Source organism: Salvelinus alpinus, chromosome 7, assembly GCF_045679555.1.
Source record: "Salvelinus alpinus chromosome 7, SLU_Salpinus.1, whole genome shotgun sequence".
NCBI lineage: Eukaryota > Metazoa > Chordata > Actinopteri > Salmoniformes > Salmonidae > Salvelinus > Salvelinus alpinus.
Window position 1 is genome coordinate 4,717,346 of NC_092092.1, and position 13,218 is coordinate 4,730,563.

At 46.0% G+C, this 13,218-nt stretch overlaps 1 protein-coding gene across 3 annotated transcripts in view; it reads left to right on the forward strand.

Moving 5' to 3' along the window:
- The first annotated feature begins 4,970 nt into the window (after positions 1-4,970).
- The window catches only part of LOC139580337 (cystatin-like), a 126,271-nt gene continuing 118,023 nt past the window's right edge, over positions 4,971-13,218 (forward strand). The window contains exons 1-3 of one of the 3 annotated variants that reach the window (XM_071408896.1): positions 4,971-5,422; positions 7,429-7,527; positions 7,997-8,303. In XM_071408896.1, the coding sequence (XP_071264997.1) occupies positions 5,213-5,422; positions 7,429-7,527; positions 7,997-8,077 (390 nt within the window). In that variant the 5' untranslated portion in view covers positions 4,971-5,212 and the 3' untranslated portion in view covers positions 8,078-8,303. Of the gene's footprint in view, positions 5,423-7,428; positions 7,528-7,996; positions 8,304-13,218 lie in introns of those variants that run through there. The other 2 variants (XM_071408893.1, XM_071408892.1) reach the window with 2 other exon arrangements.

The following is a 13,218-nucleotide window of genomic DNA, read 5'->3' on the forward strand; positions in this document are numbered from 1 at the left end:
TGTACTGCTATAGCATATTATACTATTGCTGTACTGCTATACTATACTACTGCTGTACTGCTATCCTATACTACTGCTGTACTGCTATAGTATATTATACTACTGCTGTACTGCTATAGTATATTATACTACTGTTGTACTATACTACTGCTGTACTGCTATAGTATACTATATTTCTGCTGTACTGCAATAGTATACTATACTACTGCTGTAATCATGTCTATTGTGACGAGCTTGTAAGGCAGGGATGTCAAACTCATTCTACAGAGGGCAAAGTGTCTGTGGGTTTTCCTTTCAATTAAGACCTAGACAACCCAAATCAAATTTTATTTGTCACATACACATGGTTAGCAGGTGTTAATGCGAGTGTAGCGAAATGCTTGTGCTTCTAGTTCCGACAATGCAGTAATAACCAACAAGTAATCTAACCTAACAATTCCACAACTACTACCTTATACACACAAGTGTAAAGGGATAAGAATATGTACATAAAGATATATGAATGAGTGATGGTACAGAACGGCATAGGCAAGATGCAGTAGATGGTATAGAGTACAGTATATACATATGAGATGAGTAATGTAGGGTATATAAACATAAAGTGGCATAGTTTAAAGTGGCTAGTGATACATGTATTACATACATTTCCATCAATTCCCATTATTAAAGTGGCTGGAGTTGAGTCAGTATGTTGGCAGCGGCCGCTAAATGTTAGTGGTGGCTGTTTAACAGTCTGATGGCCTTGAGATAGAAGCTGTTTTTCAGTCTCTCGGTCCCAGCTTTGATGCACCTGTACTGACCTCGCCTTCTGGATTATAGCAGGGTGAACAGGCAGTGGCTCGGGTGGTTGTTGTCCTTGATGATCTTTATGGCCTTCCTGTGACATTGGGTGGTGTAGGTGTCCTGGAGGGCAGGTAGTTTGCCCCCGGTGATGCGTTGTGCAGACCTCACTACCCTCTGGAGAGCCTTACGGTTGTGGGCGGAGCAGTTGCCGTACCAGGCGGTGATACAGCCCGACAGGATGCTCTCGATTGTGCATCTGTAGAAGTTTGCGAGTGCTTTTGGTGACAAGCCGAATTTCTTCAGCCTCCTGAGGTTGAAGAGGCGCTGCTGCGCCTTCTTCACCACGCTGTCTGTGTGGGTGGACCAATTCAGTTTGTCCGTGATGTGTACACCGAGGAACTTAAAACTTACTACCCTCTCCACTACTGTCCCATCGATGTGGATAGGGGGGGTGCTCCCTCTGCTGTTTCCTGAAGTTCACGATCATCTCCTTTGTTTTGTTGACGTTGAGTGTGAGGTTATTTTCCTGACACCACACTCCGAGGGCCCTCACCTCCACCCTGTAGGCTGTCTCGTCGTTGTTGGTAATCAAGCCCACTACTGTTGTGTCGTCTGCAAACTTCATGATTGAGTTGGAGGTGAGGGGAGTTCCTAACTAAATATACTTCAATGTGTTCCATTGAGCATGGTTTTTAGCATAGGTCTAGATTTAGCCTAATCTATGTCCAGGAAACCATTATGAATTTTCCGTGGACCCCAGGAAGACTAGCAGTAACTAAGGCATCAGCTTATGAGGATCCAAATAAAGAAATTAAACAAATTAACATCCACAAGTCAATAATTCACAAGACTTAGAACTATGTATGCTGCAAAATGTGTATAATTCAAATTAACCTTATAATTTAGTGATCCAGTTTAGACTGACAGACAGTACTGTATAAAAATCAGAAAAACATTTTAAACAATTGAATCCCAAGACATTATACAGGTACAACCAGATGACAAGTAGGTATACAGTGCACAAAGTAACTTAGTAGGCTATATACAGTCACAGCACCAACACTGCTTTCAGTACAGCACATACCCAAGGTACACCAGACAACATATTCATTACAATCATTCTGTACAGGTGATGCCAGTCATTCATATAAACCTCTATAGAAACATAGTACCTGGACTGGGCTCAGGGTTACAGAGAGAGAGTCGTCCCTGGACTGGGCTCAGGGTTACAGAGAGAGAATGTCCCTGGACTGGGCTCAGGGTTACAGAGAGAGAGTCGTCCCTGGACTGGGCTCAGGGTTACAGAGAGAGAGTCGTCCCTGGACTGGTCTCCGGGTTACAGAGAGAGTCGTCCCTGGACTGGGCTCAGGGTTACAGAGAGAGAGTCGTCCCTGGACTGGGCTCGGGGTTACAGAGAGAGAGTCGTCCCTGGACTGGGCTCAGGGTTACAGAGAGAGAGTCGTCCCTGGACTGGGCTCAGGGTTACAGAGAGAGAGTCGTCCCTGGACTGGGCTCGGGGTTACAGAGAGAGAGTCGTCCCTGGACTGGGCTCAGGGTTACAGAGAGAGAGAGTCGTCCCTGGACTGGGCTCGGGGTTACAGAGAGAGAGTCGTCCCTGGACTGGGCTCGGGGTTACAGAGAGAGAGTCGTCCCTGGACTGGGCTCAGGGTTACAGAGAGAGAGAGTCGTCCCTGGACTGGGCTCAGGGTTACAGAGAGAGAGTCGTCCCTGGACTGGGCTCAGGGTTACAGAGAGAGAGTCGTCCCTGGACTGGGCTCAGGGTTACAGAGAGAGAGTCGTCCCTGGACTGGGCTCAGGGTTACAGAGAGAGAGAGTCGTCCCTGGACTGGGCTCATGGTTACAGAGAGAGAGTCGTCCCTGACAGAGAGAGAGGGGTATGGTGTATACATGTCAATCCGCTCGGTCAACACCTCTGTCTGTAGTCACAAATCGTCAGTGCTGATCTAGGATCAGGTACCCTCTGTCCATATAATGTTAGTCTTTGTGACGTAAAATGTCAAACTGACTTCAGATCAGCACTCCAGTTTGGACTTTTAGATCAGCAGGTTTATATAGACAGGGGAACCTGATCCTAGATCAGCGCTGGGCCATATGGACAAAAATCCTGGATAAAAATGAATAATACATTGATAAGATGAATGTACACCACAGTTTAAAATGATCATTTTTAAACTACTAGTTTGATGGTTGTAGTCATTAACAATCCCCCATGTTAGGAAACTGAATTCAAACTTCACATCTCTCTAGTATAGGCTACTTATCCTAATGAACGATAAGCAAAATGCCTCCGATAAGTGATTCAGACAACTTTAATGTCCTCAGAGGCAATTCATATGGCAGCAGTCATAAAACAGATCACATTTAAAAATAAATAGCAAAGGATATTTACAAGCAAATTGGCAGGATTTGATCAGTATGGTGGCTGTCAATGACTTTCAGTTCATCCCAGCTTTCTCCTAGATCATGGCCTCCTGTCATCTCATACTATGGCTGTGGTTGGGAATCCTTTCATTGTCACTTGCCTTTGATTGCCATGGGGGTCCTGAAACCACACATAATCCTGCCAGTCAGGCTGCCCTCCTCCCAGAGAGGGCCCAGACCCAGAGACACAAGACAGAGCAGTAACTTGTCTCTTCACCCGCGTGGGGACCTTAAAATCCAGTTTGGAACCACCCCACAGTCGGAACCACCCCACAGTCCCTATGGGCCAGAACCATGGCCCTGTGCCGGACAGGTTTAGCGTCAGACAACAGGTCGGCCATGAAGAGCGTGCGGAAGAGCTACATAAGGCAGGAGGAGATGCGGAGGCTCTGGTCACCGTCGGCTAGTGTCACCTTCTCCATGTTGACCTCGTACAGCTCCTTGGGGAGGAAGGATTCACGGAGGAGGAGGAGCACGCAGGGACCCAGGGAGAAGAGCACCTCCAGTTGTTAGAGAACCTCCTCAAGGTCTTGGAAGGTACGCTGGCACCACCTCCAGTCCAGGCCTCCTGTGCGGACTGACCGGGCCTCCAACCCATCACCTCCTCATTCTGGGGGGAGAGAATGAGAGAGAGGCCTGGGGTCAAACAGCAACTCATAGACAACACTGCTAAGAGTAGGACTATTATAGGGATGAAGTGCCCGGCCGGCCGGATACTTTGCCCCCCATAGGGGGGGGGGGGGCAGGACAGCACCAGCTGTTCCAGACAACTGTGATCATGATTTGACGAATAACTACTTTGTTTGTTGAACGTGCGCCGCCAAACCGCCATCATTCTTATATCCCGACTGTCTGCGTTCCCTTGACCTCTTTAGTCTTAATCACATCTATAGGCTATGAATATACTCTTATGCAATGGTTTGATTAAATACGCCCTATTTATCCACATAAAGAACTACTCACTTCAGAACTTCAATAGTCTGCATGGTTACTCAAGAGTCCTGCAGTTCCAAAGTGCGCTCCTGTCTGTGCGTCAGTGATTGAAGTCTGGACGTTTGTCGCGTTCAAATCAACTGTGAACTCGTAAATCTCCGACTTCAGTGCTTTCAAGATAACTGGGAACTCGGGACAAACGAGTTTTGAACGGTGATCCAACTCGGAATTCGAAGTCGGGACCTCACGCATCTTTCTAGAGCTCAGAAGTTCCGACTTGAAGATCACTGACATGTTTTGACTTCGTTTTGTTCCCGAGTTCTCAGTTGTATTGAAAGCACCATTTCACTAAACTATTGACATATGTCCGCAGTGATGATAAGAAAATACAATTATTCATTCTAATTTCATTTCTCAGGTTTGTGTCACCAATAACTTGAGGCCATTGACATATAACAAGCACAGAAGTCAAATCACGAATTTAGCCTAGCCCCATGTAACCACTGTCTAATGTCAAAGACACTGGTAACTTGTAACTGTGGTCTAACAGTAGGCTTAATGCTAGAATGTATAAATAACCAATCTTCCCTAAAGCCAATAATAGCCAATAAAGCCTAGTCCTATTTAGTTTAGCGTCACTTATATAAAAACAGAGAATTAGTTTTTTAAGAAATCCATTGCTGTGCAGGCTCTCATTTCGTAATATATTTCCATTATGAGTTATATAGCTGTAGCCTACAACCAAGCAAATAAAACGGGGTATGCCACTCTAAACTGATTTGACAGAAATGGTAGCAGAAGGTGAATGGTTAACTTTTGTTGCACAGTAGACGATGCTACGTCCCATGTGGCGCAAATGCTCACTGTCGGTGTGATGGAGGCGTTAGGTTTTTAATTGAAGTGATTAGTGGAATCAGAATCAAGCCCCACCCCTCAACAATCAGCAGTGACCTCAACACGTTCATATAAAAGTAGTCGGAGGCGAGGATTTGTTGTGGTGTAACGTTACTTGATACGATCGGAGTTGCAATACAGACCGATATCAGACGGGAAAATGCTCATGAATTGGAAGATCGTCGTTCCTTTGCTCGCGGTGGCATTCATCGTGACGAGCGCCGATGGGATACCGGGGGGCGTCGTGGACGCAGATATGAACGACCCCGCTACCAGAGACGCGCTGCAGTTCGCCGTGGCCGAATACAACAAGGGAACAAACGACCCGTATGTTTGGCAGGTGGCCAAGGTTGTCAAAGCTCAGAAACAGGTCAGTCCTTTTTGTAAGTCTTTTTACCAGTTGAACGAAGACACAATGTTGGTCATTCATTTGTATAGCATAGTTTCCACGGTTGAAATATCTTAATGAATTTATTAACGCACTCCATTTACTCTGAATGCGGCAGAATGTTCAATGTTTTAGTTAATGTACGACACCTGTCGAATAGGACCGGTGTCAGTAAACGTCGCCCAAAACCCAGTTTGTTGCCAGCAACAGTCATCAACACTCTAAACATGAGGACAGCTGACCAACTCTGCTAGGCAGTGGCGTAAACATGTTAAAGTACTAAAGTCATTTTTTGGCTGTTTTTACTTTACTATTTGATGACTTACTCCATACATTTTCCCTGACACCCAAAAGTGCTCGTTACATTTCAAATGCTTAGCAGGACAGAAATGGTAAAGTTCCCTTATCAAGAGATCATCCCTACTACTCTACTCTGGCATACTCATTAAACACTAATGCCTTGTTCATTCATTGTTGGCGTGTGCCTCTGCATATACATTAATGACAAACAATAGACGTGATCTCTGGTTTGCTTAATTTAAGGAACGTGAAATGATTTTATACTAACTGAAGTAGTATTTTTACTGGGTAACTAACGAGTCATTTCAGTACAAAAAAAAAAAAAAAAAAAAGTAGTAATGTATGTACTTGTAAGTCGCTCTGGATAAGAGCGTCTGCTAAATGACTTAAAGGTAAATGTTAAATGATTTTCTTCACTCTAGCTCAAGTGTGATTTGGGTACTTGTTCCACTGCTGCTAGGGCGAGTAAAATGGTCAGTGAGGTGTACACTAATTTGTCTCCGGAAGTAGCTAGCAAGCTAACCAACTACAGTTCAATCGCACCGACAATTGTTTGAATGTTAAATGACGAGACCGAGGCATTGATGCGAGTAACCAGTCTTGTTCAGTACATTGCAATACCTCCGGTTATCTCAAGCACACCGGTAAAAAACACTGGACTTGCAGTAATTAACATTTACCAACAGATGGCATCACTGTGCCATTATACACCGTAACAATCTAATTGCATTTTGGTGGTAATTTCCAATGGAACGCTGCATGTGTGTGGTGCATATTTGTATTTATTGAACGTATGCGTTGATGGCTCTACAAATGGTAGAAAGTGAATGTAACTTGTTGCGCACATCTAGATGCTGTCGGTGTGGTCGAGACGTTAACCTGGGTGCTTGACTGCTATTGTAATGTCTGAATGCTTGGATCAAGCCTGGGCTAAATTCCCAATCTGGCCCTCAAACCATCATGGTCACCTAATAATCCCCAGTTTATAATTGGCTCATTCATCCCCCTCTCCCCTGTAACTATTCCCCAGGTCGTTGCTGCAAATGAGAATGTGTTCTCAGTCAACTTACCTGGTAAAATAACGGTAAAAAAAAAAAAAAAAAAAAATCACAGCAACACCCTCTGAATTACATGGACAATCTGACGACACTGCATTTATGAACGCCCAGACGGCGCTCTGGACGTCGAGTTAATTTAGGTATACACAACATCTACTTTATACAATTGTGTTGTTGAATAGGCCTTAGCTTGGCTTGAAGGTTATTTCTACCGTATGCATTAAGTGCTAATGTCTGGGAAGCCGGTGTTTGGAGGATATATTGGCACAGGGGTTCGTCGAGGGCCGGCAACCATGCCAATATATCCTCAACACTGGCTTCGAGGGCATTGTCACTTTTTATACGGGTTACCAGCAGTCAATTATTGAATGACATTTGATTGACACACCAACTTTATTTTGGTAAGTTGTCATACTATTTCGTACTTCCACGAGATGTAGTAACGTCACAAACATAAGGTTGCTACCCAATCCGGCTGGTCGTTTGTGCTATCGGCTCAGTTGCAGGAGATGCGACTCAGTCATTGAGCTTTCTAATGTATTCATAAATGAATAACTAGAACAGGTTCCTCATTCAAGATGGGTGATTCTATGTCTGTGGTCTGACGTGCTGACCATCCTCTGCTTACAGGTGGTAGCTGGGATGAAGTACATCTTCACAGTGCTGATGGCCAGGACCTTGTGCAGGAAGGGAGGTGTGGAGAAGGACTGCGCTGTGGCCCCAGCTGTGGTAAGGACCACAAGGCTAGCCTGGTCCCAGATCTGTTTGTGTTAACACTGGCACTTCAGCTCAGTGCTTCCTACATGTACAGCTTAAGAATGGTCCATTTTTAGTTTATAACCTGTTACCAACAGTGAACACATTGGTAACCAATAAACTACTTATTAACTGTTAGTAAATCCTACTTGTAACATGTTACCCATTTCACTATTGGTTCAGTATTGAGTTGTTTGCAAAGGGAAGTTTCAGGTGACATTTCCATAGACGAATGTCTGTTGGCAGTGTTTAAGAGCATCAAAACCATGATTCATTGTGGGTACATTTTGCCTGACTACTCTACAAATAATAAAATTGTTTATGATGTAAGGTGATTTGTAGGTCAGGCAGTCAGATGCAATGTCCAACAAACCTTTTGTCAGGTGTTATGCTGCTGAAGGGGTGTGACCATACCAACTCGTGTTGCTTCCTGTTTCCTCAGACCTACCAGTGCATCTTTGAGGTGTGGAGCCGCCCCTGGCTGGGAGCGCTCCAGTTGATCAAGCAAGCCTGCGAGGAGTAAAGACTTCAATTGTCTAGTCTACCCAGTTAATATTTATTACCAGTGGTGTTAGTCTTACCTAAGCAGATCTACCTCATCTATGATGTATTCAGAGAATCCAACTCATTTTCCTACTTATTGCATTCCCACACCAATATAGCACTTAAAATAAGAACTGCTGTGTTGATGAATGTTTGTCAGCGCTATGCAACAGTGTAACTAAATAAAACATGTTTCGTTACATTTACATGTTTCATTTTGTTGCCAGATGAACTAATCTTAGACCCATTATTTTGTGAAAAAATAGTTAAATGTTGATAAATATAACGTTCGGTCACCCGCCCAATGATTCACAGGACAGACCAATGTTAAAAAGGCTCATGCATTCAACATGGAGGTTGTCCATCACAACCTCTAAATAGGTCAGAAGGGACTACTGAAAAGGTGTTGGCTATTTATGCAGTATTATAAACTGGGTGGTTGGTGCCCTGAATGCTGATTGGCTGACAGCCGTGGTGTATCGGGCTATAACTTATTTTTACTGGTCTAATTACGGTGGTAGCTAGTTATTAATAGCAGTAAGGCACCTCAGATTTGTTATGGCCAATATACCACAACCCCCTTGGGCATTATTACTCTTAGGAAGTGTTTGTATGCAGGCTATAGCTGTGACTTGACATCAAATTTGTCTTATGCTCCAAAAACATGTGTAAACCTTACAGTGCAATGCTTACTAGTCCCTAACCAACAATGCGGTTTAAAAACATAAAGAGCAACAGTAAAACAACAATAGCAAGGCTATATATACAGGGGGTACCATTTAGTGGAGGTAATTGGCTTGTGATAAATCAGTCTACTGCAGTGCTGAATAACTGCTTAACTGTCAGTGATGCCTTCTGCTTGGCAAATAACTGAAATCGATCTTAAATTGGTTATACACAATGGTGGTGTTAGTGTCTTGGCTTCATACAAGACTACAGACTCATATCATTCAAATTAGGCTATTTTTGATATTTTCAGCCTGGCATTCAAGAAAAGTAGGACAACAAAACTTTAAAATGTAAATAAGCTTCTGAAAGTTATAACCACTAGCGGGCCTACAGCTAAAACCCCCACTACTGGGCCTACAGCTAAAAACCCCACTACTGGGCCTACAGCTAAAAACCCCACTACTGGGCCTACAGCTAAAACCCCCACTACTGGGCCTACAGCTAAAACCCCCACTACTGGGCCTACAGCTAAAACCCCCACTACTGGGCCTACAGCTAAAACCCCCACTACTGGGCCTACAGCTAAAACCCCCACTACTGGGCCTACAGCTAAAACCCCCACTACTGGGCCTACAGCTAAAACCCCCACTACTGGGCCTACAGCTAAAACCCCCACTACTGGGCCTACAGCTAAAACCCCCACTAGTGGGCCTACAGCTAAAACCCCCACTAGTGGGCCTACAGCTAAAACCCCCACTAGTGGGCCTACAGCTAAAACCCCCACTAGTGGGCCTACAGCTAAAACCCCCACTAGTGGGCCTACAGCTAAAACCCCCACTAGTGGGCCTACAGCTAAAACCCCCACTAGTGGGCCTACAGCTAAAACCCCCACTAGTGGGCCTACAGCTAATACCCCCACTAGTGGGCCTACAGCTAATACCCCCACTAGTGGGCCTACAGCTAATACCCCCACTAGTGGGCCTACAGCTAATACCCCCACTAGTGGGCCTACAGCTAATACCCCCACTAGTGGGCCTACAGCTAATACCCCCACTAGTGGGCCTACAGCTAATACCCCCACTAGTGGGCCTACAGCTAATACCCCCACTAGTGGGCCTACAGCTAATACCCCCACTAGTGGGCCTACAGCTAATACCCCCACTAGTGGGCCTACAGCTAATACCCCCACTAGTGGGCCTACAGCTAATACCCCCACTAGTGGGCCTACAGCTAATACCCCCACTAGTGGGCCTACAGCTAATACCCCCACTAGTGGGCCTACAGCTAATACCCCCACTAGTGGGCCTACAGCTAATACCCCCACTAGTGGGCCTACAGCTAATACCCCCACTAGTGGGCCTACAGCTAATACCCCCACTAGTGGGCCTACAGCTAATACCCCCACTAGTGGGCCTACAGCTAATACCCCCACTAGTGGGCCTACAGCTAATACCCCCACTAGTGGGCCTACAGCTAATACCCCCACTAGTGGGCCTACAGCTAATACCCCCACTAGTGGGCCTACAGCTAATACCCCCACTAGTGGGCCTACAGCTAATACCCCCACTAGTGGGCCTACAGCTAAAAAAAAAACCACTAGTGGGCCTACAGCTAAAACCCCCACTAGTGGGCCTACAGCTAAAAAAAAAACCCACTAGTGGGCCTACAGCTAAAAAAAACCCCACTAGTGGGCCTACAGCTAAAAAAAACCCCACTAGTGGGCCTACAGCTAAAAAAAAAAACACTAGTGGGCCTACAGCTAAAAAAACAAACACTAGTGGGCCTACAGCTAAAAAAAAAAACCACTAGTGGGCCTACAGCTAAAAAAAAAAACACTAGTGGGCCTACAGCTAATACCCCCACTAGTGGGCCTACAGCTAATACCCCCACTAGTGGGCCTACAGCTAATACCCCCACTAGTGGGCCTACAGCTAATACCCCCACTAGTGGGCCTACAGCTAATACCCCCACTAGTGGGCCTACAGCTAAAAAAAAACCCACTAGTGGGCCTACAGCTAAAACAAACCCCACTAGTGGGCCTACAGCTAAAAAAAAAACCACTAGTGGGCCTACAGCTAAAAAAAAAACCCCACTAGTGGGCCTACAGCTAAAAAAAAAAAACACTAGTGGGCCTACAGCTAAAAAAAAAACCACTAGTGGGCCTACAGCTAAAAAAAAAAACCCACTAGTGGGCCTACAGCTAAAAAAAAAAAACACTAGTGGGCCTACAGCTAAAAAAAAAAAACACCCACTAGTGGGCCTACAGCTAAAAAAAACCCCACTAGTGGGCCTACAGCTAAAAAAAAAAAAAAAACACTAGTGGGCCTACAGCTAAAAAAAAAAAACCCCACTAGTGGGCCTACAGCTAAAAAAAAAAAAAAAAAACACTAGTGGGCCTACAGCTAAAAAAAAAAAAAACCACTAGTGGGCCTACAGCTAAAAAAAAAAAAAAACCCACTAGTGGGCCTACAGCTAAAAAAAAAAAAACCACTAGTGGGCCTACAGCTAAAACCCCCACTAGTGGGCCTACAGCTAAAACCCCCACTAGTGGGCCTACAGCTAAAACCCCCACTAGTGGGCCTACAGCTAAAACCCCCACTAGTGGGCCTACAGCTAAAACCCCCACTAGTGGGCCTACAGCTAAAACCCCCACTAGTGGGCCTACAGCCAAAACCCCCACTAGTGGGCCTACAGCTAAAACCCCCACTAGTGGGCCTACAGCTAAAACCCCCACTAGTGGGCCTACAGCTAAAACCCCCACTAGAGGGCCTACAGCTAAAAACCCCCCACCTAGAAGGCCTACAGCTAAAACCCCCCCCACCTAGAAGGCCTACAGCTAAAAAAAAACCCACCTAGAAGGCCTACAGCTAAAAAAAAAACACCTAGAAGGCCTACAGCTAAAAAAAAAACCACCTAGAAGGCCTACAGCTAAAAAAAAACCCACCTAGAAGGCCTACAGCTAAAAAACCCCCCACCTAGAAGGCCTACAGCTAAAAACCCCCCACCTAGAAGGCCTACAGCTAAAACCCCCCACCTAGAAGGCCTACAGCTAAAAACCCCCCACCTAGAAGGCCTACAGCTAAAAACCCCCCACCTAGAAGGCCTACAGCTAAAAACCCCCCACCTAGAAGGCCTACAGCTAAAAAAACCCACCTAGAAGGCCTACAGCTAAAAACCCCCCACCTAGAAGGCCTACAGCTAAAAACCCCCCACCTAGAAGGCCTACAGCTAAAACCCCCCCACCTAGAAGGCCTACAGCTAAAACCCCCCCACCTAGAAGGCCTACAGCTAAAACCCCCCCACCTAGAAGGCCTACAGCTAAAAACCCCCCACCTAGAAGGCCTACAGCTAAAAACCCCCCACCTAGAAGGCCTACAGCTAAAAAACCCCCACCTAGAAGGCCTACAGCTAAAAAAAACCCACCTAGAAGGCCTACAGCTAAAAACCCCCCACCTAGAAGGCCTACAGCTAAAAACAACCCACCTAGAAGGCCTACAGCTAAAAACAACCCACCTAGAAGGCCTACAGCTAAAAAAAAAAAACACCTAGAAGGCCTACAGCTAAAAACCCCCCACCTAGAAGGCCTACAGCTAAAAACCCCCCACCTAGAAGGCCTACAGCTAAAACCCCCCACCTAGAAGGCCTACAGCTAAAACCCCCCACCTAGAAGGCCTACAGCTAAAAAAAAACCACCTAGAAGGCCTACAGCTAAAAACCCCCCACCTAGAAGGCCTACAGCTAAAAACCCCCCACCTAGAAGGCCTACAGCTAAAAACCCCCCACCTAGAAGGCCTACAGCTAAAAACCCCCCACCTAGAAGGCCTACAGCTAAAAACCCCCCACCTAGAAGGCCTACAGCTAAAAACCCCCCACCTAGAAGGCCTACAGCTAAAAACCCCCCACCTAGAAGGCCTACAGCTAAAAACCCCCCACCTAGAAGGCCTACAGCTACAACCCCCCACCTAGAAGGCCTACAGCTAAAAACCCCCCACCTAGAAGGCCTACAGCTAAAAAAAACCCACCTAGAAGGCCTACAGCTAAAAAAAAACCACCTAGAAGGCCTACAGCTAAAAAACCCCCACCTAGAAGGCCTACAGCTAAAAAACCCCCACCTAGAAGGCCTACAGCTAAAAAACCCCCACCTAGAAGGCCTACAGCTAAAACCCCCCCACCTAGAAGGCCTACAGCTAAAACCCCCCCACCTAGAAGGCCTACAGCTAAAAAAAAACCACCTAGAAGGCCTACAGCTAAAACCCCCCCACCTAGAAGGCCTACAGCTAAAAACCCCCCACCTAGAAGGCCTACAGCTAAAAACCCCCCACCTAGAAGGCCTACAGCTAAAAAACCCCCACCTAGAAGGCCTACAGCTAAAAACCCCCCACCTAGAAGGCCTACAGCTAAAAACCCCCCACCTAGAAGGCCTACAGCCAAAAACCCCCCACCTAGAAGGCC